This window comes from Oncorhynchus gorbuscha, linkage group LG05 (assembly GCF_021184085.1).
Source record: "Oncorhynchus gorbuscha isolate QuinsamMale2020 ecotype Even-year linkage group LG05, OgorEven_v1.0, whole genome shotgun sequence".
NCBI lineage: Eukaryota > Metazoa > Chordata > Actinopteri > Salmoniformes > Salmonidae > Oncorhynchus > Oncorhynchus gorbuscha.
The window spans coordinates 21,152,703-21,180,592 of record NC_060177.1 but is presented as its reverse complement, the minus strand read 5'-3'; the positions used below and the strand labels follow the sequence as shown (position 1 = coordinate 21,180,592).

General features: G+C 43.2%; 1 protein-coding gene across 6 annotated transcripts; it reads right to left on the bottom strand.

Annotated features, from left to right (window-relative positions):
* Positions 1–27,415, bottom strand: LOC124035656 (liprin-beta-2-like). 6 transcript variants are annotated; one of them, XM_046349216.1, is made up of 21 exons: positions 27,175–27,413; positions 24,389–24,475; positions 22,453–22,566; positions 19,500–19,631; positions 17,291–17,383; positions 15,804–15,912; positions 14,932–14,993; positions 9,792–9,864; positions 9,541–9,662; positions 9,215–9,282; positions 8,908–8,968; positions 8,394–8,517; positions 6,879–7,014; positions 6,593–6,721; positions 4,399–4,549; positions 3,981–4,092; positions 3,719–3,807; positions 2,847–2,969; positions 1,990–2,115; positions 1,633–1,821; positions 1–1,443 (listed from the first exon to the last, which is right to left on the bottom strand). In XM_046349216.1, the coding sequence occupies exons 1-21, from the start codon at positions 27,220–27,222 to the stop codon at positions 1,240–1,242; spliced, it is 2,352 nt and encodes a 783-aa protein (XP_046205172.1). In that variant the 5' UTR covers positions 27,223–27,413; the 3' UTR covers positions 1–1,239. The 6 variants fall into 6 exon arrangements, with proteins under 6 accessions (XP_046205172.1, XP_046205173.1, XP_046205174.1 ...); XM_046349217.1 differs by lacking the exons at positions 24,389–24,475; positions 27,175–27,413 and adding an exon at positions 22,882–23,074; XM_046349222.1 differs by lacking the exon at positions 1–1,443 and having other exon boundaries at positions 1,761–1,899; positions 27,175–27,415.
* Positions 27,416–27,890: the final 475 nt, after the last annotated feature.

Here is a 27,890-nt window from a genome sequence, read left to right as displayed (position 1 = left end):
TAAAGTATAACTTTAATGATGGACCTGAGGATACAATGAAGACCATAATATTGCAATAACATGGAGGCGCATGGTAATTCAGTCCAACATACTGAATTATACTCCACCTACTGTAGCATTGTAACTTGAGCCATAGTGTCACAAACACCATGAGGGAAAATGACTTATTGTAATGATAAACAGTCTTCAGTTCTCTGAAAAAACAATGCTGAAACCTCATCATGTTTTCCTCAGAGTCTGAGCTGGAGACAGAACTGTCCTCAGTGGATGGAACATTAATCAGCAATCTGAAAACGTCAGCATTCATGGTTTACCAGTCCCATGATAGTATACAATAGTACAGATGTAGCAATGCCGTTAACTTCAGGTGTGCATTGACGGAATAATTATTTGAAGCCGCTGTAGCATCGTCTATAATCCATGATGTGTGTTATCGTGGAGTCAGTCCGCAAGAGCACTCTGCTTCAGAGTCAATATTGGCTAGTGTGGCCTTTAACCCACTCACCTTACACCACATTAAATAATGCATTTAGGATTCAAATTAACCAAACAATCACCTGAAAATTATTTTCAATATATAATTATAGGCCAGTTGAGTTGGGTATTGTGTGCAAACCTGAATTTTCATGAGAGCACCTCATTTCGTGAATTTGCCAATTATTAAATATAGCACAAAATAAATCAAACAAGCTTACAGAAAAGGTATTCATTTTGTACCATAACTCAAGAAAGGCAGCTAATAGCGAAGATAAATCCAGCAAGGTAAGGAGGAAGACTACAATGGTCAGTAACATCATAAAGGTCGTGTTCTGAAGCAATGGCAGAAGATAGGAACATTTAATCCATCTCGTTTTTCCAGGAATGCAGAGAGCAGCTTTCAAAGGGAACCATTATACAAACATAGCATTATGAATCCTCATTTAGCCTGTCAGGTCAGTCATGATTTCAACATATCCAGGTCAATTACTTAATAAGCATATGCAGTAAACATGTATTTAGCACATCCAGCTAATTATCATCCAGCAAATACCCAATTAGCACATCCTGCTGATATTCATTATATGCACACACACACAGTATCTTGTCCAGTGAATCACCATTTGGTAAAAACACTGCTTTAGAATTGACACTGAATCAGCACCTTGATTCAGGGAGAGCAGGGATATGTTTACGTAGGCATGTGGGGCGGGGTTTAAAAGCCATAAGATTTGCAGTCATTGGCTGAGGGGAGCGTCAGTGTCAGCTTTTGGGCCCCACCTGCTCCCGCTTCTCTGACTCGCTGTCCAGGATGGGGCTGAGGCCACGGACCCCTGCGTACAGCCGGTGGGAAACCCCATTCATGACCGAAAGGCCCCCACTGTCTATCGGGCAGATGTAGTCCGCCAAATTATCTGGGCTCCTCTTCCTCAGGTGACTGAAGTGGGTCAAACCAAGCTTCTTGGGCTGAAATAATACAGGAAGACAAGAGCTTCAGCTTGGGTCCTCTGTACACAATACGTATATTGAACAATAACTACTGTGGATTATTTCTAAAACTCTCAATAACAGCAGATTTCATTACATGTACACAGTATTCACAGCACATCATACAGTAATCATGGGCCTTCTTCCATGGACACACAGCAGTCATACCCGGACTTTGGCGGCGGTAGTGAGGGGTGCATGGCCGGTGGCGTTGGCATAATCCCGTTTGTCCAGAGTGGCCTGTGTCCCCACCAGGGCGGTGAAGGCGGTGGCCAGGTGGCGGCGGAGCAGGGTCTTCTGAGGTGGGATGTTCAGCAGCATGGCCAGGGTCTCAGAGGTGAACCATGGTTCCAGAATCTAAAGTACAGGGGTAGAGGACAGGGCTGGAGCTCACTCGGGTAGGAACATTCTCCAGTCTTCCTCCAAAGTGTGTACCTGCAGATGACAGGGGGTGTGCAACTGCACACTTCAGAAAAGTTTGAGGAATTGGGACACATGCATGGTTCTGAGGTGCAGTCCACTCACAATGAGACCTCCATGGACCCCACTGCCCCGTAGGTTGGGTGCATACTCAGCCAGGTCCACCGCCCGAAGCCACTCCATCACACGATGGTTGGACCATTGGATCACTTCTGAAGGAGAGGGGTTCCTCTGACCAGGGGAGAGAGAAATGAGAGAGTTCCTCCACTGAGCAGTAAAATCTTATTAAACAAATATTAACTCATTTCTCATCCATCTTGCCAACTTTTGCTTCTCACCTCCCCCCTCCTCCTCAGGGTCCCTACCCTCTCACCTCCTCCTCAGGGTCCCTACCCTCTCACCTCCTCCTCAGGGTCCCTACCCTCTCACCTCCTCCTCAGGGTCCCTACCCTCTCACCCTCTCACCTCCCCCCCACCTCAGGGTCCCTACCTCCCCCCCCACCTCAGGGTCCCTAACCTCCTCCCCCCCCCCCCCCACCTCAGGGTCTCTACCCCCCCCCCACCTCGGGGTCCCTACCCTCTCACCTCCCCCCACCTCGGGGTCCCTACCCTCTCACCCCCCCACCTCAGGGTCCCTACCCTCTCACCTCCTCCCCCCACCTCAGGGTCCCCTACCCTCTCACCTCCTCACCCCCCCACCTCAGGGTCCCTACCCTCTCACCTCCCCCCCACCTCAGGGTCCCTACCCTCTCACCTCCCCCCCCACCTCAGGGTCCCTACCCTCTCACCTCCTCCCCCCACCTCAGGGTCCCTACCCTCTCACCTCCTCCCCCCACCTCAGGGTCCCTACCCTCTCACCTCCCCCCCCACCTCAGGGTCCCTACCCTCTCACCTCCTCCCCCCACCTCAGGGTTCCCACCCTCTCACCTCCTCCCCCCACCTCAGGGTTCCCACCCTCTCACCTCCTCTCCAGGCCTGCGTCGGAGGCAGTGGGGGTTGAACTTGTTGACGTGGAGGACGTGGATAGCACACTTTATACTGAGGTGATGGAGCTGACTGGTCACCTTCAGGAAAAGCAGGTCATTCTGGGAAACAGTTTAGATACTGTAGTTTAGTAAGAAAGCTAGGGCATATTCACTGTAGTTCAGTAGGAAAGCTAGGGCATATTCACTGAAGTTCAGTTCGAAAGCTAGGGCATATTCACTGTAGTTCAGTAGGAAAGCTAGGGCATATTCACTGTAGTTCAGTAGGAATGCTAGGGCATATTCACTGTAGTTCAGTAGGAAAGCTAGGGCATATTCACTGTAGTTCAGTAGGAAAGCTAGGGCATATTCACTGTAGTTCAGTAGGAAAGCTAGGACATATTCACTGTAGTTCAGTAGGAAAGCTAGGGCATATTCACTGTAGTTCAGTAGGAAAGCTAGGGCATATTCACTGTAGTTCAGTAGGAAAGCTAGGGCATATTCACTGTAGTTCAGTAGGAAAGCTAGGGCATATTCACTGTAGTTCAGTAGGAAAGCTAGGGCATATTCACTGTAGTTCAGTAGGAAAGCTAGAGCATATTCACTGTAGTGCAGTAGGAAAGCTAGGGCATATTTACTGTAGTGCAGTAGGAAAGCTAGGGCATATTTACTGTAGTTCAGTTGGAAAGCTAGGGCATATTCACTGTAGTAAAGTAGGAAAGCTAGGGCATATTCACTGTGGTAAAGTAGGAAAGCTAGGGCATATTCACTGTATGGGAACACTTTTATACTAATTGTATATTAAATGGTGATGATATCACATGAGCAGGTAAACAGGATTCACTTTCAAAAATCTCATTGTTTAGCTTTACCACGGTGAGATACTGGAGCATCCTGCCATCCACTCGCCCCTCGTGGAACTGGTCCTTGTACTGAGGAAGGCCTATGTCATCCAACCATCCTGCACGTGACCAATCAGAGCTAACCATTTAACTTCCTTTTGAACAAGGAACATTTCCCAGCAAAATATCCTACAGACAATGCAGTTGACTCATTGTGCACCTCAAATACCACACTTCTGGCAATGTCTGAATATAGTAGATTTTAATAGTACAGGTTAAGTTGTAGACGTACGTGTAACCCAAATGTGGTCTAGTTCAGATGACTTTTCCAGGGCTTTAGTACTGAACCCCCTTAGGGCCAGCTGTAGTTTCTTCCTGTGTAGCGGGTGTTTGATACCCATTTCCTGTGGACACAGAAACATTTACATTCAAATAAGGTTCCCAAACACATGCAAGGTTTTTCTGTGGTTTCCCAAAGCCAATCAATGACGGTTTCTAACTTCAGAACATGATCCTGATTCCTGCTGTGTTACATGTTCTCCAGAGAGTATTATGACAACGGAGTGTCCATATGGAATCCTGCCGAGACTGAAAAGTTCTGAGTGACTGACTTGACCTGCTTGAGGCTGTCCTAATATAGGCACCATAGAAGCAACAATTTTGTATGTTTTTAAGTTCATCATGGTAGAAACACTCTCCCCCTCAATGACCTTCTCAAAGTCCTGTGGCCTTGCGGACAGGAGCGTCTGTCCGTTGTCGACCCACTGCCGGGTCAGGTTGACGTACTGGCCCAGACCATAGTCCTCCAGCCAACCACACACCTGCTCCCTGGTCCACTGGCCGAATGGTGTGTTCATATCCCTGATAGACAGAATGATAGAAATTATATGAACAATGTGAGAGCGAGAGAGAATACTGATGGAAAACCTTGTTTTGCATCTGTCTACATGTATTGTATTTGGCCAACTCAACATCTATACTATGTGAACAGTATACCCTATATTGAAACAGTTGCAGTAGCAAACATATGTTACTCATTTCCGTAAAGTAGGCATGTCACATGTCAATACTATACTGGAGACATTTTTTTATTAAAATTACATATTTTATCAAAAAGCTTTTTTTGCAGAAATGTATTCTGGAACATCTGAACTTTCATGTTCCTTTAAAAACAAACTTGTATGCCGTCTGTAAATGAAAATGGATTTTATTCAATTATGAGCCTAGTTGGTTTAACCATGGAAAAACAGTACAGGGGGATAACTAATCAGTTGTACAACTGAAATCTGTTTTCTGCATTTAACCCAACCACTCTGAATGAGAGGTGAGGAGGGCTGCCTTAAATCAACATCAACGCATTCAGAGCATCGGGTTTTTTTTAATTGTCAGCTTGGGGATTCGATCCAGCAACCTTTTGGTTACTGGCCCAAAGTTCCTACCCGCAAGGCTACCTGCCGCTAGCCATGATTGGCAGAGATAATGGTTGGGCTGGACATGGCGAGAGAGGAGTTCGGATTGGTCTGCCATGTAGCCTGCTTCTGTCTATAACATGAGCTGCTAAGTATGTTAAGATAATACTTTCTAAAGTGGAATTTAGTGAAAGTTTTCACAAAGAACTGCAGTGTTGCTAAGGATCTTCACTTTCTGGGAGGACAGTGTTTTGAAATCAGTGGAATGCCTGGTGGAAGCAGAGTATGATCGCTAAGGAGATGGGGAAAATGCAGGCTTTTGATTGCAAATGCCGAGGGAGTCAAAGAGAACACAGAAGGCTGTAGTATACATTTGTCTGGATTACATTGTCAAACTAAGGGCAACCATGGCATTTGTGACAAAGAGGGAGAAGCGTTTATACGGTACGAGAGTCTAGCTAGCTACATTTTCAGATATTATTATCTTCTAATTTTGTCAGAACGTCATTTTTCATTGCACGTTAAAGTGCAATGGCTAATATTACGTGTATGATCTGTGTAATAATGCTATTTGTATCTCAAAGCCATTTACATCGCTAGTTATAGACTAATGTTAGCTAGCTAGGTAACATTGAACCTAGCTTTAACTACCTGTAGATTCATGCTATATGAGTATTAATATTATGAGTTGGGATTATGGTTCATTGTTTACCAAGCTATATGTCTAAACGAAAGACTGCAAGTAACCGTTTCACTGTACCGTTTATACCTTCTAACAAGCTAGAAAACTAAGCAAAAACATTGTTTAGAAAGTTACATTACATTTACATTTAAGTCATTTAGCAGACGCTCTTATCCAGAGCGACTTACAAGTTGGTGCATTCACCTTATGACATCCAGTGGAATAGTCACTTTACAATAGTGCATCTAAATCTAAAAGGGGGGGGGGGTGAGAGGGATTACTTATCCTATCCTAAAGGCAACTAAAGTTGCCTTTAGTTGCCCGGTGTGCTAGATTGATATATTAAATGCACGGATTTATTGGTGTTAAAATGCACCAGTTATGCTATCGTTACCTAATGTAAAAAACATTTCAAATGTTGCTACATAAGACCAAATCGGTTACATCTTGGGCACCCTTTATTTGGATAGTCCGGAATTTTTATCTGTAGAAGCAGATGGGCATACTATCAACAAGCCATCTGTTGATAAGCAACTGTTTGATACTGTAAGGTTAATAATAAGGTTTAGGATAGGGGTTAAGGTTAGTAGAAATCTGTAGAAGCTCTACATATGGGCATACTATCAACAAGCCATCTGTTGATAAGCAACTGTTTGATACTGTAAGGTTAATAGTAAGGTTTAGGATAGGGGTTAAGGTTAGTAGAAATCTGTAGATGCTCGAAATTAAGTGTTATTAAATTTTTCTTTCATGCCAATAATCTACTGAGGAATTATGTGGTGTCAAGGAGTCATCCCCCAAACCCAGTCTTACCGAACAGAGCTGCCAGACTCAGGGGTCCGGGTCAATCTTGGCCCAGCTGTGGCACGCAGCCCCCCTCTCCTAAACTGGTTTGGTTCCAGGTCCTCCCCCTGCAGACCCCCTGACTGGGTCCGCCTGATCCTGGAAGAGAGGACAGTATTTGATTTCATAGACATACTGTAGATAATATACTTGACTTGGGTGTCATTCACATCCCAAAGCTTGCAATTTTAGGTGAGGTACATATGCCTAATTTACTGTATATATATTTTTTATTTTAAAAAATATACCCACTCACTTTCCCCAGAGTTTTCTGATACTGTTATTGTTCTTCAGGTGCTCTGGAGAGCCAATAGTCTGTTGACCTGACTCCGCCCCTGATGACTGGGGTGAAAGGTCAGAGGATGAGGTGTCATCCATTTTCTCTATCTTTCCTGTAAGAAGGGGGGAAAGAACATATCGGACGTTTACATATATCGGACGTTTACATCTGTGCGAAGGTTCTGGTTTAGCTTTCATTAGAGTTGCTTTTGAAAATGAAAGAAATCAACTTGTTCAAAAAAGTAATTTCTTTCCAGGCCCGCAAGACAAATAGCTGATGTTATCTTTGTGCAAGTGGGTTTCATACAGGCGGGGAACCTTCAGTCTTAATGATTGAATTCTGTTTATTGCCAATAGCCTGTGGAGAGATGAGTAGCAAACAGGTTAATTAACTCATGGCTAGTGTCATGGACACTCTTACGTGTGCATATCCCTGAAAGATAAGACACATGAATGTATTGGAAATTCCAAGTTGTATGCAGTCAAATTACACAGCACTGACACACACACATGTCACCAGGGGTCTTTTCACAGTCCCCAGGTCCAGAACAAATTCAAGGAAACATACAGTATTATACAGAGCCATGAGTGCGTGACTCCTTCAATCTTATATAGTGCAAGTGAACAGCAAACCTGGTTTTAAAAAAGAACAAGTAAAGCAACACCTCACAGCACAATGCCTCTCCCCCATATGACCATCTTGTGTATATGTACTGACATGTATGTGTAAGTGATTGATGATCACACACGCACTTAAAAGCGTTAACATGTTATATATGTAAATTGTAAAGTATTTTGTCTAATGTCTTTTTAGTTGTGTGTGTCAGACCCCAGTAAGACTCACTGATAGGCCCACTAGGGGATTGGTAGCGCTTTGCTTTCTCATGTTTGTATTGGAGGCCTTTGGCTCAAACCGACCACCCAACAGGAGTGAGAGCACATAGAAAGGCGCGCCAGCTGCTGGGCCTGTGCCTGTATGTGCGCAGCACAAAATCCCACCACTGCATCCATAATATGGCACCATTTAAAGCCGGGAGGCCAAAATAGATTCATTTTGTGGGAGGATCATACACTCATGGGCTTGATTTGCCACTCCAAAGCCCAGGGTGGAGTTGGGGTGAGTGTGGTCCGTGAGAGAGGGTGGAGTTGTGTGGACTTTGATCATTTAGAAAGAGAAGGTGGAATTGAGGTAAGCGACCTTTGCTCCGGCTGGGACCTCTCCATTATTAGCTTTGATCACAGTGCCACTAGCCACTGATCAGAGACCTGTGTATGTGCCCTGTCTCAAAGGGAGGACCAGGGCTTGGTCTGATCTACCAGGGGCTTTGTGCTCTGTGGTGTAGACGGGGCCAGAACTAAGCACATATGTTTTCTCAGAGCAGGTCTGTCCACCATATAAACACAAGACACAGGGAAACCTACAGTATACTCTGAGGTGAAGGTGTCTGAAGCACCTATGGACAGTGTGGGGGTAGTGCTTCTTCAGACTTACTTGAGTCTCCGTCTTCACTCCCCTCTAGAGACCTCTGGCTCGGTGTCTCACTGCACTCTCCATTATGCTCTGGTAGGGAGGACTTCACCGGCAAGGTCTGGCACCTGTTATCTACAGGCCCATTCTGGAGAACAAACAGATCAATTAAACAATTAGACCAATACAATGTTTAATTTTACTTTAAATTCATTGATTTTTTTCTGTAAAATTCTGATTGTCAAGACAAAACAATGTGGTCAGAAGTGTGACCCAAACAAAGGGAACAGTAACGGTTAGATATGAAAGTGAAGAGTTTTGTTCACAGTTCTAATACCGCAGTAGACACTTCAGCCTCTACAGGAATCCCCACTACATGCTAGAGGTAGAAAAGGTGAAGAACAGTTTAGATGACAAGGAGTCAGTGCTGTGATACAGATTGGGGAGACAAGTAATGCCTTTTCTAGTCAGATTTTCCTACTCTGGTCAGTAAATGTAATGTAATGTAAATGTTAACAGGTGAAAATGTCTCCACTACCTTCGGTGAAGATCCATTCTGTAGGTTGTCCATACTGCTTGATAAAAGTCGGGGATGCGTCCTGATAAAAATACATTATCATCTGATCATTCCCAATGAAAAATATATTGATTAGTGCAGTCAATTGTGTCCTTGTGTGTGCAGTCCCTTGTGTGTGCAGTCCCTTGTGTGTGCAGTCCCTTGTGTGTGCAGTCCCTTGTGTGTGCAGTCCCTTGTGTGTGCAGTCCCTTGTGTGTGCAGTCCCTTGTGTGTGCAGTCCCTTGTGCGTGCAGTCCCGTAAAAGGTGTTCCATTCCCCAGAGTCTCACCAGAGTTCTCTCCCCTTCTGGGTTGGCAGGTTGGACACAAGCTGGGGGGACGAACCGCTGAAGGACATCTGGACCAGAGGAGAGATGGAGATAAGGACAGGGAACAAGGAATATGACTTTAGCGCCACAGCCTCTAGTTCAATAGAAGTCTTGTGGGAAAATGAGACTTCTGAACCATATTGGGCAGGATCAATCATGTTTTAATCCAAAGCACTTTCAACCTTCATATTATGCTGATACTGAAAACTGGAGTAATTGTCAGTGTATGCTTGGGGCTGAGAGAACAATGTGTTCCCCATCTGAATATTCCCCTTCCTCTGACCCACCTCAGTCTTTGTGTTCTCAGGGAGTGCACTGGGAGGAACTGTCATCACCACTCCATGCTCCTCTTCTTCGCTGCTGCTCGACAGAGTCCTCTCATTGGATACTGAGAGGACAGTGGGTGGAGCTATCAAAGAGTAATGGAAATGTTCTGCTTTATTATATATTTGAATGTAAGGAATATTTTACCCTTTCAGTGGCTTTTAATAAATAAAATAAAAATCAATAACTAGAGTATGGTAGGGAAGGTTGTTACCTTGTCTTGGGGTTACATCTCTGAACTGTCTGCACTGGACTAAGAGCAGTGTGAGCTCCTCAATATGCCGGTCCTGTAACAGGGAGATTAATCCATACAGTACCTTTCAAAAAGTATTCAGAGTATTTCTTCTCATTTTGTACTAGAAAGTGGTATTAAAATTGAATTGTCAATCTACACAAAACGCCAAAGTGTGAACAAAATATATAATAACTCAAATATTCAGCTCCAAGAGTCAAAACATGTTAGAAACACCTTTGGCATCAATTACAGCCATGAATCTTCTTGGGTAAGTCTAAGAGCTTTGCACAGCTGGATTGTGTAATATTTGCCTATTCTTTTTTAAATAACTATCGTCACTTCTGGTTTAACATGAAACGAGGAAGAGCTCGGTTGTGTTTTGAAATGTTTCTTAGTAGCTAGCTAACTTTTTAGTTTGGATCCCGCGACACAGTTGGCATCAGTTGCTGGGACTGCTAGTCTCTGTCCAGTGATCTTGCCAACTAAGGCCAGGTCTGAGGAGCCATTTACCTAGCGGGGTTGAGGGCAGACCGCGAAGACGTTAGCCATTGTGGCTGGGACCGCAGATCGTCCCGAGTTTGTGGCCGTCTAGATCCCTGCTGTTAGGTTCAATCGTCCCTGTGACCTGCCCTGTCTGGATCTGCGAAGAGAAACAGCGTAACCTGTGTTGCTAGCTACCATGACAAAGTTCTGCAAGCAGTTGTTACAAGAAAATAGCTTTGTATTTTGTCAAAATACCGGTGGATTCAAGTAACTGAAGAACAGTTTGCAGTTCTCCCAGTCAGCACGATGAAACAGAATGGTAAGATGAAAGTCATTGAGTGAGAGGAAGGGTCAGGACAAGTCTCTGAATGTCCTTGAGTGGCCAAGCCGGAACTCGGACTTGAACCCAATCGAACATCTCTGGAGACTTGAAAATAGCTGTGCATCGACGCTTCCCAAACAACCTAAGAGATTGAGAGGATCTGCAGTGAAGAATGGGAGAAAAGCCCCAAATACAGTTGTGCCAAGCATGTAGCGTCATACCCAAGAAGACTCAAAGCAATGTTTTTGCTTTGTCATTATGGGGTATTGTGTGTAGATTGGCGAGGTTAAAAACAATAAGTATTTTTAGAAAAATGCACTGTATATTCAGTCATATCCCTGTAATGCTTAATGAGCTTACATCAAATGTTATTGAAGTGTTGTGGTTGCAGGTTCACTTGGCAAATCTAAAACACTTTATTTGGGGTGTTGCTATAGCCCAAAGTGCTAACAGTCAGTATCTAAATGTGTAAAAAGCTTGATAGTGTGATGTAAACAGAGGTCTACTTTTATGGGGTCCTGAATATTGACTGGGATTCATCAAGCGGTCTGCTCAAGAGGAAGCTTCACTGTAACCAGTGTTTTTAATCTGGTTCAAGTTATTACATCAACCTACGAGGGTGTTTAAAAACACCAGAGGAACAAGATCCACATGTATCGATCACATTGTTAAATATTGTAGAACTTTCTTTAAAAGCAGTGTCCGTACCCATTGGATGCAGGGATCACACTATAGTGGCTATAGTCAGGACAGCAAACTTTTCAAAAGCTAATCCTAAAATAGTGTATAAGATCATAGCAAAAAAAAAATATGACTCTTACGTGGATGTTACATATGCTTGTCTGATGTGATTAATGAAAGGCGCAACCAAACGCTGCACTTGATGAATTTATGAAATTGCTTCTTCCAATTATTGATGAACATGCACCTGTTAAGAAAAGACTGTTAGAACTGTTAAGGCTCCATGGATTGACGAGGAACTTAAACTGTATGGTTGAAAGTGATGGGGCAAAAGGAGTGGCCAATAAGTTGTCTACGCAGCCGACTGGCTGCCGTACTGCAAATTGTGACTAAACTCAAAAAGAAACTGCGTTATGAAGCCAAGATCAATTATATAAATGGAAAAACTCATGTCTTATTCAAAGCCATTTAGTGTTGGCAATTATTTTAATGACTTTATTGGCAAAGTGGGCAAACTTTGGCAGGAAATGCCAAACAGTGAGCCATCGTATTCATGTATAAATCTATTTATTAATTTTGTAAAGTTTGTGTGGGAGAGGTGGAAAAATTGTTACCAATCAATGACAAACCTGGCATTGACAACTTTGATGGAAAGCTACCGAGGACTCTAGCCACTTCAAAGCGGTCAGGTCAACTGTGCCTAGAGGAAAGTCTTTGTCCTCAGGCTTTGAGGGAAGCCAAAGTACACTGCTCAAAAAAATGGAACACTAAAATAACACATTCTAGATCTGAATGAAATATTTTTATTAAATACTTTCTTTACATAGTTGAATGTGCTGACAACAAAATCACAGAAATTGTCAATGGAAAATCGAATTTATCAACCCATGGAGGTCTGGATTTGGAGTCACACTCAAAATTAAAATGGAAAACCACACTACAGGCTGTTCCAAATTTGATGTAATGTCCTTAAAACAAGTCAAAAATGAGGCTCAGTGTGGCCTCCACGTGCCTGTATGACCTCCCTATAACGCCTGGGCATGCTGCTGATGAGGTGGCGGATGGTCTCCTGAGGGATCGGGCGGGGCAGTCCATTACATCAATGCCTTCCTCTTGCAGGAACTGCTGACACACTCTAGCCACACAAGGTCTAGCATTGTCTTGCATTAGGAGGAACCCAGGGCCAACCGCACCAGCATATGGTCTCACAAGGGGTCTGAGGATCTCATCTCTGTACCTAATGGCAGTCAGGCCATCTCTGGCGAGCACAGAGGGCTGTGCGGCCCCCCAAAGAAATGCCACCCCACACCATGACTGACCCACCGCCAAACCGGTCATGCTGGGGGATGTTGCAGGCAGCAGAATGTTCTCCACGGCGTCTCCAGACTGTCACATGTGCTCAGTGTGAACCTGCTTTCATGCCAAACGTCCTGCAGTGTTGGGCTGTACAACCCCCACCTGTGGACATCAGGCCCTCATACCACCTGCTGGAGGTCATTTTGCAGGGCTATGGCAGTGCTCCTCCTTGCACAAAGGCGGAGGTAGCGGTCCTGCTGCTGGGTTGTTGCCCTCCTACGGCCTTCTCCACGTCTCCTGATAGCACCTCCATGCTCTGGACACTACGCTGACAGACACAGCAAACCTTACCACAGCTCACATTGATGTGCCATCCTGGATGAGCTGCAATACCTGAGCCACTTGTGTGGGTTGTAGACTCCGTCTCATGCTACCACTAGAGTGAAAGCACCGCCAGCATTCAAAAGTGACCAAAACGTCAGCCAGAAAGCATAGGAACTGAGAAGTGGTCAACACCTGCAGAACCACTCCTTTATTGGGGTGTCCTGCTAATTGCCTATGATTTCCACCTGTTGTCTATTTCATTTGCGCAACAGAATGTGAAATGTATTGTCAGTGTTGCTCCCTAAGTGGACAGTTTTTGAGTTATATTGCGTTGTTTAAGTGTTCCCTTTATTTTGTGGAGCAGTGTATTTTCACTACCCAAGAGTGGTAAAGCAGCCTTTACAAGTCCTAATAGCACGCCTATAAGCTTGCTGCAGCTCTTAGCAAATGGTTGGAGGAAAAAAAAAGTTGACCAAATAATGCTATTTCTCTAAACAAATGAAGAATTAACATGCTTATAGAGAAGGGCAATCAACATATACTGACAAATTACTGATGATAAGTTGAATGAAATTGATAAGAATAAGAGCTGTACTATTCAGTATAGCCTATGATATTGACCATAACCAGTTGAGAAATATTAGGATTTTTCAATCTCAGCTCTGAATCCATGACATGGCAAACTAATTGAACCCAGAAAAGCTACCATTAAAACTCTACATTTTTGACCAAGTGTGGTGTACTACAGGGCAGATCTCTAGGCACTCTACCCTTTTTTTTTACCAATGAACTGCCACTAAACAAAGTGTCCATGTATGCTTATGATTCAACCATATATGCATCAGAAATCTCAGCTAATGAAGTCAATGATCCCGTTAACAGAGTTGGTCTGTTTTGAAAAGGGTGGCCGGTAATAAACTGGTCCTGAACAGCTAGAACTAAACTTGTTTGTTTTGTTTTTTTTTGTTCCAAAAACAATCACCAATGGCCTCATGGTAATATCGCTGAGCAGTGTCATTCCTGTCCTGCACCTCAGTAGGACTAAGATGTGTCTGGGTGGTTTAATAATCAACCAGATCATGCTTGAAAGACTTTCATTGTCAGATCGGTTGTTACCCATCACTACCCTTTGAGGCTTTTTGTTCTTGAAATTCAACATTTGATTGTGGGACCTTAAATGTGTTTTATGGGAGACAGAGAAAGCATTAGGGGTTGACTGGATTTTTGAATGACTATTATTTCAGTGCGAGTCCAGGTAATTTGTGATATGTTAAGCCATATTTTACTCCTGAACTAATTTAGGCTTAGCTAAACAAAAAGGGGATGAATACTTGTGCAAGTCTGTTATGTTTATGCTAATGTTTCTTTTTTTTAAACTCTAGATTGTTGACAATTTTAATCCCACTAAAAAACATTGAAATAATGCAAAGGGTCTGAATACTTTAGCAAGGCACTGTAATTGGCTTTCTCCATATGCTTTTAACAAAGAGTTGAGAAATGTGGTGTGACATGGGCACAGCTGGAAATCAGTAGCGGTAACGGAGTGCGTGCATGCGTTTTGAAGTGGTGCCAGTGCCCCTGGCCTGGTCTAGTTTATCTTAATGGACCAAACTCCAAAATTAGGTCTGGCATATCCAAGACTCATTAATTGTGGCTTTGCCAAAAACGGATGGCTGCGGAGAGAGTGAGAACGCATGAGGCCTTTTTGTTCAAAGATTCCACCCGTGGGTGCAACTAAGAGTACAAAAGCTCTGTGTTGTAAACTGCGGTGCTCCGGGTGTGGTTACGTACGCCATCAGCCTTCCAGCAGCTCCTGCCATGCTAACAGTGATGGTCCTGCTGTGTATGCCTACATTGCTTAATGTATACAACGGCACCCAACTGTATACACTGTACAAAGCAATGGAATCAGTCAGTTCAATGTTTTATTTTGTGACGTATAGCAAATTCTCACTACTGGACCAAGAGAGACAAACATGCATTAGTAGTAACCTTTGACAGACACCTACTCACCTTTTCATCATTGGCAACCAGCAGCATCTCCATCCCAGTCTTTAACCTTTGGAGCTCCTGGTCTGTAGAAAGGAGTCATACTGTAGTTGCCATTTTGTACCTTATGTATGCAGTACCACAATATGACAAATACATGACAATGTATTTGCAATCTTTAATTTTCTACCCCATTTATGCATATAGTTTTGTAAAAGCGATGGAGCAGAGCTTTTCTCAGATGGGAAAACATCTCACCTAGCCAGGGAAAAATAAACTATATGAGCTAGGAGTCCATACAATAAAGCAGAAATTAAGTAGAGAACGTTGACAGGCAGCCATAGGCAATGGAAAAGATTCCTGAAAATGAAACTTACTCACTTAACCATAGTTCTAGTAGCAAGAGCATGATGACATATCAAGGCTGTTACTGGACACCAGTTGGCTGACATTCACAGATCAAGAGTCCCTTCCCAGTAGAAATTCTGTATTCTGATCAGGGATTCAATAATCTGCTCAGCTGAAGAACACGAGCTCATAAAATGTTACCAGACCAAGGAAGCCAAGATCCATTTCTGGGTTTGATTTTCTTGGAGCCCCACAACAGGGTATGAACGAGTGAATTCAGGCAAGGGACAAGATGTTGAAGCAGTGTTTTAAAGTTGTTAAATAGTGTTAAGGCTTGTGCTTATTGTTGAGCCTTCTCCTGTACATATCCTGCAACAGTGGAAATGCAAGGTGGAGAGAGAACCATTGTTAGCACCACTCACGGGCACAGTCGCAGCATGTTATTGATCCATGACCGACAAAAGCCCATTGGCTAGTCACCAACAAAGGACATTACAACCCCTTCATTACAGAATAACAAACCCTGAATACAGTTTTGAAGTGCTTACCTCTCTCGGACGTCTCAGCGGACAGTGGTCTGGCCAGGAGCTGTGCGTGCAGGCTGTCTATTTCTGCATTCTTACTGAGCAGGAGTTGCTGGAGGTCTGATATCTGTGCCTGTGTGGGATAGGGGAACAGGGTAAGATCAGGAGCATGCATAAGCTAAAAACACATACTCATAGAAAGACAAAGTCAACACTCATAAAAACCTCCACATAAAACTGTTGGAGACTAAGTTTATTGGTGGTGTAAACTGTTTAGCAGATGTAATCGTAGGTGCAGAAAAATGCACCTGAAGCAGATATTTACATGATTTGTCTTGTTCATCTTTCCAGAGCAGGCTATATGTTTTACATAGGGCACACTGATGTTCACAGTAATGCAGCATGACCATGTGTAGCAAAAAAATACATTTTAGGAAGGCTGAGCTACACTAGCAGTGATTGAAGTTAAAATGCATAGTATGAGCAAAAAGCAGATGGGACAGATGAAGCGAGTGAAAGTTTCAAAAATATATTTAAAAAATAGCGCAATGAAGTTCAAGAAAAGGAGAAATTGAGGGGTAGAGAGAGCCAGCGAGGTATGGCAATGGGGTGTGTTAACCAAGGTATTGTAACATCGCCAAGAGACAAGGACCTAACCACCATTTAAATCCATTTCTACAAAGAAAATGGCCTGCAGATTTGTTCAGAAAATAGCCTTTTGTGAATGACTTGTCTGTAAATGACTCGTCGCTAACTGGGCAGAATAACTGGGCAGAATCACCCCGCTATCATCCAGAAGGCGAGGTCAGTACAGGTGCATCAAAGCTGGGACCGAGAGACTGAAAAACAGCTATCTCAAGGCCATCAGACTGTTAAACAGCCACCACTAACATTGAGTGGCTGCTGCCAACACACTGTCATTGACACTGACCCAACTCCAGCCATTTTAATAATGGGAATTGATGGGAAATGATGTAAATATATCACTAGCCACTTTAAACAATGCTACCTTATATAATGTTACTTACCCTACATTATTCATCTCATATGCATATGTATATACTGTACTCTACATCATCGACTGCATCCTTATGTAACACATGTATCACTAGCCACTTTAACTATGCCACTTTGTTTACTTCGTCTACACACTCATCTCATATGTATATACTGTACTCGATACCATCTACTGTATGCTGCTCTGTACCATCACTCATTCATATATCCTTATGCACATGTTCCTTATACCCTTACACTGTGTATAAGACAGTAGTTTTGGAATTGTTAGTTAGATTACTTGTTGGTTATCACTGCATTGTCGGAACTAGAAGCACAAGCATTTCGCTACACTCGCATTAACATCTGCTAACCATGTGTATGTGACAAATAAAATTAGATTTGATTTTAGCAGATTGGACATAGTTTAGGAAAGCTGTAGATAGCAGAGGAATCTGGGCACTACTAGTACAGTCTAGACATAACAGGAGATGAGGTAGGCTAACATGTTTAACCTTTGCTGCTTTGAGTCTCCTCTCATACTGGGACTTCTGGTCTTCAAGATGGTCTACTTTCTCCTTGAGAAGTCTGAGCTCTTGAAGTATGACCTGGGGACATTGATAAAAGGATTTACAAATTGTACATGTCATTGTCACAAATGTAAATCAACAGATAATGGATTGTTTAAATAGTCTGGAGACTATCAATTAGTCCATGAGTTCTATCTGCCAACTACTCAAAACACCACAGTACAGTGCATGCAGCAACCCCCTTATCTACACAAGTCATGGGATAGCATTGGGTTTGGGTTTCATGAACTACACAAGTTGTGATGAGGGGTTCCTTAGTGCAAGCATAGAGCTAAGTGTCAGAGCCTTGGGATCATTCCATACACAGGGATGGGACGGCTAGGGTCAAAGGTCATGCAGACATTCTCTGCCTACACTCTCTCCACAGCAGCACTGCTCCTCAGAAGTACTGGAGCTATTCTCCACACCTGGGAATGGGATCATGTCAGGAGGCTCCTCCAGCCCACTGTCATGTACCTCCTCTGGGCTACCCTCACAGGCGAGCCCCTGGTCTGGGTTTTGGGCCTCCTGTGGGCTGCTGTCAGCCTGGCCTGTTTTCTCCCAGATCCTGCAATTGATCTCCTGCTGAAACTTACACATATGCTCCTGCAGCTCACTAATCAAGTTCACAACACTCTGACAAAGGGAAGAGAGAAATAAGGAAAATAAAACCCCAAAAATAATGAAAAGATGTGCGCGGTGTTCCTCAACAATATACTACCTACATTTTCTACACCCATTTAGTTAATAAAGTAACATATGGAATGTTTAAAGCCATGCAGTGATTTGGGTTGATATGTCTGAGTGAACCATAATGACAAAACAAAGGGCTGTGAGATCTAAACACCCTCTGGGCCTGTGAAATTGTCTCGTCTAAATATGCTTTTGACCTACTGGAGTGAGAACAGGTACCTAATCGCACACGTGTGCGCGATACTGCCACACGAAAGGAACAGTCTAGTCCATTAGAGCAGGGCATGTTATCACAGAGTGTAACAACCACAGAGCTATACCTGGACTGTGGAATTATCACATGGTGTCCAGTATAGAGGATATGACATGTATGGAGAGCTGTCCACAGCTATATATAACCATGAGCTTAGGGACTCCGCTCCACAGCAGGGAGGCCTAAAAAGAGTGTCAGTGTGCGTGCGCGTATTCACACGCATACTATACACTTGAATGGTCACACATGGCACAGAGGAATGTTCAAAGCAGAGGTCTCATTCTCTCCAGTCAGCTGTCATAGGGAAGGCAGTGTGTACATGACCAGAGCATAAAGACTATTGCAACACATGTCCTTGTATTACTAAGTGTACCGAATATCCTCTACATTACAAACCACAGGTATGGATAATTTCCTGTCTAAAGGGTTATGCTACCCGGGCTTGAAAGGGGTGGGGTTTCCAAATTTGGAAACCACCTGCCTCTGCAGCTCATACAATAGGCCAGTCATGATTTCATAAACATCAGGACTTGACTAAAACGTTACACTAAAAACTAAAACCTTAAACCTGTCGCAGAATTAAAGCCTACTCACCCTCAGGTTTACCCAGTCAACCATCATGGCTTCACATAGTACTGGATGTGCTCTGGGTCACAAAGGCTCTTTGACAAGTCATGTTTTTACAGTAACTACATAACTGTATCAAGTTTTGCAGTAGTTCTGAGGAAAAATGTTAGACCTTACCTTCATGTGGTGATGGGTGTAGGTAACCCAACATACCATATGGGCTTAAGCAAACACATTTCAGGTTGAACTAAAACACAGAGCCATGACTCCATGGAGAGTAGTTTCATTCCTAGGTAGTCCAGGAAGAGGGTGGAGTACATTTTACTGTCTTTAGTGTGTTTGTCAACGTCAGCAGCATTGTTATATCTCCCAAAACATGATCAGGACTTGTACATGCACTCCTGTCATTTCCTGGCAAAGCTCACTTCACTAAATTTAAGTATCACAAGGGATGTGAAACAAACCCCCTCAGGGAAGCTGAATTATTTCACTACTCTATAAATGTTTTTAAAAAAATATATACATTTTTTTAAAATCAGTCTTGCTACAGTACAGTCTGTCTCAGGGACTCAACTCCAACCGCCTCAGTCATATATAAAAGTTTAGGATAACACTCATCACCCCTCGTGTGCATGTCCCTACCTCTGCTTTATGCTTCCTTGCTACTCCATTAATCTGTTTCTCCTCCATGTCCACCAGCTTCAGTTTCAGGTAGGACACCTCTCCCATCAGGTCCAACTTCTGACTCTCCAGTGACGTCCTGCTAAGGAGCTCCTGCCACCAGGGGAGACACTTGTTAACACCAATCATGCAAATGGAGAAAAAAATAATAGTACAACCACACCAAGACCAAACAGAACTTTTACACTGGACACTAAAGAAGCTACCGTCTAGCTCTGTTAAGTTCTCTCAAAGTCAGACACTGTCCATACGGCTAAATATACTCAGCCTCTGGGCACTATTTTTACTGCCCCTCTCACAGGCAGACACACAACTACAAATCATGCAGAGGAGAGCATGAAGAGCCCACAGAACCCCGCACAGTTGCCATACAACAACTAGAAATACTGCAGAGGCTCAGCACTTGCCTTCCTATTTAAATGAGGATTGCTATCAATCTAACATGATGCTGATTAGGACCTTGCTTGGGCCACTAATTATCCCTCTTTATCAGAAAAACAGTCTGCTTTGAATGTCCCTATTTCACTCAACAGCTAACTAGGTTGATTTCAGGCAGGTGCAAAGTCTCAGAGGCTGCCCAATTCTGATATTTTATTCACTAATTGGTATTTTGACCAATCAGAGCAGCTCTGAAACAGTGCTGATGTGAAAAGATCTGATGTGATTGGTCAAAAGACCAATTAGTGAAATAAATATCAGAATTGGGCTGCCTGTGTAAACACAGCCTTAAAAAGGTCCAAAGAAAATATCTGAAGCACTGAGGCAGTCCAACCATGGGCATTTAAAAATGTAGCTTTTTTTTAAAAGAGAAAATGGTTTGTTTTCTAAGGTTTCTGGGAGAGTGCACATGGAAAATATTAGAGCTGTGTCACTAATAAGAGATTTGCGGCTCAGGTCCAACGCCTCATATTGACCACGTCTCAAGGAAACAAACCCGGCCCTTCAGAACAACCCTGCTGTACAGAGTTAACCAGGGGTGTATTCATTATGGAAACCATTTATCCTTTAACCTCTACGGGATTGGTGTCTTCCCTGTGGGACGGTTGAGCTAATGAAATTAGCATGAGGTTGTAAGTAACAAAAAAAATCTCAGGACATAGACATATCTGATATGGGCAGAAAGCTTAAATTCTTGTTAATCTAACTGCACTGGCCAATTTACATTAGCTATTACAGTGAAATAATACCATGCTATTGTTTGAGGAGAGTGCACAATTATGAACTTGAAAATGTATTAATAAACCAATTAGGCACATTTGGGCAGTCTTCATACATCATTTTGAACAGATATGCAATGGTTCATTAGATCAGTCTAAAACTTTGCACATACACTGCTGCCATCTAGTGGATAAAATCTAAATTGTGCCTGGGCTAGAATAACAATGGCCCTCCTCTTGCATTTCAAAGATGATGGTGCAAACAATTTTTAAAAACTTGTTTTTTTCTTTTACCAGATCTATATCTATTCTCCTACATTAATTTCACATTTCCACAAACTTCAAAGTATGGGTATCCTTGCTTCAGGTCCTGAGCTACAGGCAGTTAGATTTTGGTATGTCACTTTAGGTGAAAATTCTAAAGGGTTGGAACCTTGAATGGAAACAAAGGGAGCAAATCAAAAGTTTATTTTGAACAAATGCTGGTAGGTCCCTCCCCATTTCATTTATTTTGCTTCTGTTTAACAAACTTTTTGCAACAGAATCGAAGTTTGCAATGGCTAGCAAATTAAATGCATTGTTGGCATTTAATGACAGTCTAACAAAGATGGCCTACTATACAGAATTTGTTCAGGGGAACTTTGGAGCAGTTGAAAGCCTCTCCCTGGAATGATGATATACTGTAGCAAAAATGCTTACTAGTATACAAAGTTTGTCCTACCTCAGTTTCCAGTTTGTATGGACTGACGATAGTCCTTTTCATGCATGTTGCTGTCATGAAGTTATCTTAGCTTAGTTGTAAAGAGGATCCTTGATTCTGACTGAGATTCCATGTCTGCTCTGAGCTTGAACTCTACTGCACCTCACAGGAGTGGGAGACATGGACACACCACCTCTACTGATGACAGATCTGTCTCTCTCTCTGTCACACTCACACACACACACACACACACACACACACACACACACACACACACACACACACACACACACACACACACACACACACACACACACACACACACACACACACACACACACACACACACACACACACACACGCCGGGGGGTTAGGGGTGTGACCGACTATGCTCCCGGTCCTGTGCACACATGCCCAGACAGACCAGCCCTAGAGCAGAGCACCACGACCAAACCTACCAGAGCAGACGGCCACTGCACTCCAAGAATCAGTTCTGGACGGGAACAGACCACACTAAATATTTGAGTTGTCAGAGACTTTGGAGTCCGGCTAACTGGAATGCCAGGGAGGAATTTCCTCCTGGGAAGCTGGCCTCTCTAGGACGCAGTCTGCCATGAGACTCAGCATGTCTAGACAGTCTGCTAGGAGACAGAGCATGTCTAAATCTAGTCTGCTAGTGGACTGAATATAAGACTATTGTATGAGGAGTCTTTTGTGCTATGGGTGTGTGTGCTAGTCTTAAAATACAAAAAGTAGTAGATGAAAGCTTTGGATGTCCCCTGCTCACACATGCATTATTTTAAAGCATTCTAGTCATACATAAAGCAAATGTCATTATGTCAGTCTAAGGGAGAAGGCATAATAGTTGTGCTGCTGTGATGCAGACTTTCAGATCCCAATTTGAATAGAAACGGGAAGATACGGAAGTGAACCTGATAACCACACATTAATCGAGGAAGTTGATATCATGCTGAAGCCAGTCTAAACTGAGACTGTAAATACGGTTGGTGCTAAAGGTTTGTATGAATGGAAGATGAGCAGAGTGTGAGGTCCTTACCTGCTGCAGCATCTCTTCTGTAGAGTTGAGCTTGTGTTGGTGTTCCTCCAGAGAACTTTCCAGATCACTGATCTTTACTCCCTGAGCTTCCACCTGGTCCGTCAGAACGCTCACCTGTGTGTGTGTGTGTGTGTGTGTGTGTGTGTGTGTGTGTGTGTGTGTGTGTGTGTGTGTGTGTGTGTGTGTGTGTGTGTGTGTGTGTGTGTGTGTGTGGGGGGGGTGGAGTAGAAAGTTAGTCACACCAGTAGACAGCAATACATCAACATTTCTGACCCCTTCTTTCAATGTTGTCAACCCTCTTGACCTCTGCTCATCCTTCATTCCCACACTCTCTTTCTCCCTCCCTGGCTCCATCCTTTACTCCTCCAGACCTGGGAAGTTATCTAACCCCACCATCCGTATGCACTTTCTCAAAGTCATTCAAATCACCTCTCTTTGCCTGCCATCCATTTCACAACATATCTGCTCCTTAATTGATATAGACTTAACACTGCCAAATTAAACAGTGCAAATATTTCCAAAGCTGAATGAAGGACTCTTTGTCCTTCAGGAGTTTTTCTCAGTTCAGCCCATCAAGCCGGCTCTGCACTACTCATGATGTAGATAAAGCTGTTGAGAAAACAAACTAGCGAAAGAGCCAATCAGTTACAAAAGGCAGGGCTCAACCAGCCAATCAGATGGAGTTTAGTGTAGGAATGTGGTAGTGTGTACATGAGACATATACACAACAACAAGACATCACATCTGCCAACAAACAGAGGTGTGTTGTAGCCAGCAAGTCTGGACCTGACTTCAGAAAAACCCTTACTCAACAGCCTTGAGAACTAGTGTACACACACACACACACTTAAGAAGTACTGCCCTTGTACCTAACCCTTGTTGACAACAAAAAAACACAGCAATTAAGGCCAACCACTGGATTAGCACCCCCCCTCTCATATATTTACGTCTATATATATCTATATATATATCTCTCTCTTTCTCTCTACATCCCTCTCTCTGTATCTTTCTCTGCCACCCTATCTTTCTATCTCCTTCCCTCTTCCTCTCTCTTTTTCTCTCTTCCTCTCCCTTCCTCCCTTTCTTATGACTGATACATGATAGAGATACTACTGTTTATATTTTATAGAGGGCACCAAGGGGCCAATGCGGTGTAATGTATCCTCTTGTATTGCAGTAGGCTCAAATTCAACTCTCTCCGTCTCTCTCTCTCTCTTCCTCCCTCTCTTATGACTGATACATAAGGGGGCCAATGCAGTGTAATGTATCCTCATGTATATCAGTAGGCTCATATTAAATTCGGGGGATTCAACTTCAGCTGAATTTAAATAATTTCTGTAGGTGAAGAATATATCCATTAACACAACTCTTATTTTTGTATCCGTTATTTTACCAGGTAAGTTGACTGAGAACACGTTCTCATTTGCAGCAACGATCTGGGGAATAGTTACAGGGGAGAGGTAGGGGATGAATGAGCCAATTGTAAACTGGGGATTATTAGGTGACCATGATGGTTTGAGGGCCAGATTGGGAGTTTAGCCAGGAGACCGGGGTTAACACCCCCACTCTTACAATAAGTGCCATGGGATCTTTAATGACCTCAGAGAGTCAGGACACCCGTTTAACGTCCCATCCGAAAGACGGCACCCTACACAGGGCAGTGTCCTGGGGCATTGGGATATTTTTTTTAGACCAGAGGAAAGAGTGTCTCTTACTGGCCCTCCAACACCACTTTCATCAGCATCAGGTCTCCCATCCAGGGACTGACCAGGACCAACCCTGCTTAGCTTCAGAAGCAAGCCAGCAGTGGTAGGCAGGGTGGTATGCTTCTGGATATATGCTAATGTGCAGCGAAACACACTATTGTCTCCCATACAAACACACAAATGCAAAACATACACATGCATGCACTGTTTATGCCATAAGGTAATCTTACCTGGAGGACAAGGAACTCTTTGTCTCCCTCTAAGCGTGTCAACCGTTCTTGGTTAGTCTCACCGTTCACAGGGGACCGCTGGTTTACCTACAGAGGAGTGGTCAGCTACTGGTCAATTTGTGGTCAGTACAAATACAACTGTGAAGTGAGAGGAGTTACCCACAGTGTCAGCTCTACCTTGAACCAGGGCTCCCTGAAATGAAAGCTCAGACTCTGGAGAGAACAACACACACACACACACACACACACACACACACACACACACACACACACACACACACACACACACACACACACACACACACACACACACACACACACACACACACACACACACACACACACACACACACACACAGAGCACTGGTATCACATTTTAAATAACCTATTGTGGCCGTGAGTGTGGAATTCTGTAAGAGGTTTATGCTTCTTAAGCTTTCACCAAATGATGTTGATCCTTTTAGTATTCTAATAATTTGATATTTGCTTCTCGGCCAAGTGTGCAAGACCTCGGGCCTTCCTAAATAATGGCTTAGCCGTTCATATAAAGAATGAAACAAAATTAGAGAAAATTGCTGAGAAATCCAAACTTTTTTAATCCACAACCATTGTAAGTTAATAGAATAGACTATGTAAGAACACTCTTCAGATCTAACTGTTTTAGATTCAGAATCCACAACATGTGGCTGGAGTTTAACTTCCTTCACGGGTCATAGGAAAAAGAAGACAAAGTATGCATATAGCCATATATCTTTTGAACAATAGAATATGCAAATACATTCTCTCTTCAGCTATTTCAAGTGATGCAAATAACACATTTCTGCGCAACATAAACATCCTGTAAACAAGTCCAAATTAGCAAGTCAGTTTGGTAAAAGAGAGAAAGAGACTTCGTATATAATCATCTATCAGGCCATTTTGTGTCCAAGTTAACCCCGTAACAACGAGGTCCAGATGGTACGAGCCAGCAAAGAGTTAATCACATCTCCCTAATGACAACAAGATGGTGAAGGAGGATTCAGGAATGGGCTGATCGTAACTGCATCCAGTCTAGTCCTATCAGGTCTATTTCAGGTGCTTCCTGTACTGTACCTTCCAGAGGAAGGACAAAGTCTGAAGTGAAAACACATGTTGCCCATCCATTCTTCTCAGGTACTATGACCTCTTGACCTGTCTGTTGTTTATCTTTCACACATTCCAGTATGCACTTCTCCTGACACATGTTTCCTGCCCCTAATTGGTGATTGGTCACTGGGACCTTGATTGCCGATTGGCCGCAGGGACCGTGAAACAGGTTAAGCCTGGTGCACAAGCTCACCATACCAGATCTGGTTCCCATTTAGTGACTCGTTTAAGTATTTTCCTCCTATCCTAGATAACATCCATTCAGCCACAGACTCAGATTAGCCTACACATTCTTCACTGAAATTCAGTAAAAGTTCCTCAACAGATGGATTGACAGATTAGCCATGTAGCTATTTGAACCATACGGAAATGAAATGTTCCTGTTATGGTACCATGTATGAATCGCCTGCAGAGTTATGGATATAGTTCCCTTATGGAAAAGCACCTTTAGTCTGTTTTCTCTGTGAGAGCTTCCCATGCCTGGAACCCACTGTCATCAGACACGCATAACTGCACCACCTATCCCACCTTCACAAAAAAAACTAAGAAATGGTTAAAGGCCAATCAGACTTGTGAACATAATCCCCAGCTGTGTATTGCTGCTTTCCATGTTGTATGTAGCATGTGAGGTGTGGAAACACTTGCTTTTATGCATTTTGTTTTGTTGCTTTTGGTGCTATTGTTCCATGTTGCTCTGCATGTGCTCACTGCTCATTGTGTGTCTGTATTGTAATTGTTTTAAGAACCTGCCCAGGGACTGCGGTTGAAAACTTTCACTGAATCGTTGATTAATGTGCACTGTCCCTGTATAAATACAAATGAACTAAACATCTATTAGTAAAATATGATATTATTCCTGTTCAGTAAAGAAACACAGGGAGAGTTGGGTCCTGTGTGGCTCAGTTGGTAGATGCCAGGTTTGGATTCCGATGGGTGACCAGTACGACCAAGATAATAAACAAGGTATGGAAATGTATGCTCTCACTACTGTAAGTAGATACGAACGTCTGCTTAATGACTAAAATGTTCATGTAAATGACAGTTCAAAGTTTTTTCCAAAAAGCTGGTTACCATGTTTTATTGAATGCTACCTGTTGCTCTTCAACAATTCCCGAGCTTTTCCCTATACCGGCCTTTTCTGTGAAGGTGTAGAAATTACAGACAACAGAACAGGTGAGTACTATGCTGCCCAATCAAGCAAAAAGGCAGTAGCTGCTCATTTAGTTGAAAATTAGTTAATGTCATTTTTTGCTACATTAAATACATGATTAATCATGTGGACAAGTATCCTGCCTCTATTGTATTGTGCTATGGAGAAAATGGGGGTCATGTTAGTAGTAAATGCATAAAGTTACTGTGAAACCAAGGTAAATAAAAGCCATTTTTCTCATTTTCACGCTATTAGCATTTACTGCCTTTATGCTTTTTAGGACAGCATGACGCACAAATTTCCAGTTTACGGTCAAAACAGGTGAGTCTGTACTGTCAATGTTGCCAACTGTGTTACAATGAGCAACTCCACAATACACGTCTTTCTCCATGTGCATCACCAGTATGCAAGGAATTTCACTGTCTGTGTACAATAACAAAAAACAGATTCCTCTATACAGATGTATAAGCAAGGTAAATGCATGAAAGTGAAACCTCAAAAAGCCTCTTACCTTTTTCAACCAGGCAAAATGCTTATAACAATCTATGTTATACTCCATTCTGTTGGCCCATTGTAGCTTTGACTATTTCCTTCCTCAAACTCTACACTGCAACGTATCCCGGCAAGGCAGTGAGGCTCCACGCACACACAGAGACAGAGAGAGACAGAGACAGAGACAGAGACAGAGACAGAGACAGAGACAGAGACAGAGACAGAGATAGAGACAGAGAGAGAGAGAGAGAGAGAGAGAGAGAGAGAGAGAGAGAGAGAGAGAGAGAGAGAGAGAGAGAGAGAGAGACAGAGAGAGAGAGACAGAGAGAGAGAGACAGAGAGAGAGAGAAAGAGAGAGAGACAGAGAGAGAGAGAGAGAGAGATAGAAAAGAGAGTGATTAATAAAGTAGGGATCAGTAAGAAAGATACTATATCACTGTTAATCTCCCTGAAACCTTCTATCTTCTTCTTCCCCTCCTTCCCTCTCTCTTGCTGCAGAGAGACTGTAGTGGAGACCCTATGGTGTGCTGTGTCTGGTTCGGACCCTGGCTGTGTGGTCTGGAGCCCAGACAAAGGCAGGCTGAGAAGTGGCTAGTCTCTAATATCAGACTGCAGCTCTACGACTCAAGACCACGCCAGCTGGCTCCTCTCCCTCCCTTTCTTTTCCCTTTTCTCCTTCCCTCTCTCTCTCTTATTCTCTTTCTCTCTCTCTCGCTCTCTCTTACACACACACAC

Excerpts from the sequence above, each read along its gene's own strand:
- LOC124035656 (XM_046349216.1), bottom strand. The coding sequence starts at position 27,222 with ATGGAGTATAACATAGATTGTTATAAGCATTTTGCCTGGTTGAAAAAG. Across the intron at positions 15,913-17,290 it reads GGAGACTCAAAGCAGCAAAG|GCACAGATATCAGACCTCCA; the intron begins GTTAAACATGTT and ends TATCCCACACAG. Across the intron at positions 4,093-4,398 it reads GGCCACAGGACTTTGAGAAG|GAAATGGGTATCAAACACCC; the intron begins GTCATTGAGGGG and ends CTGTGTCCACAG.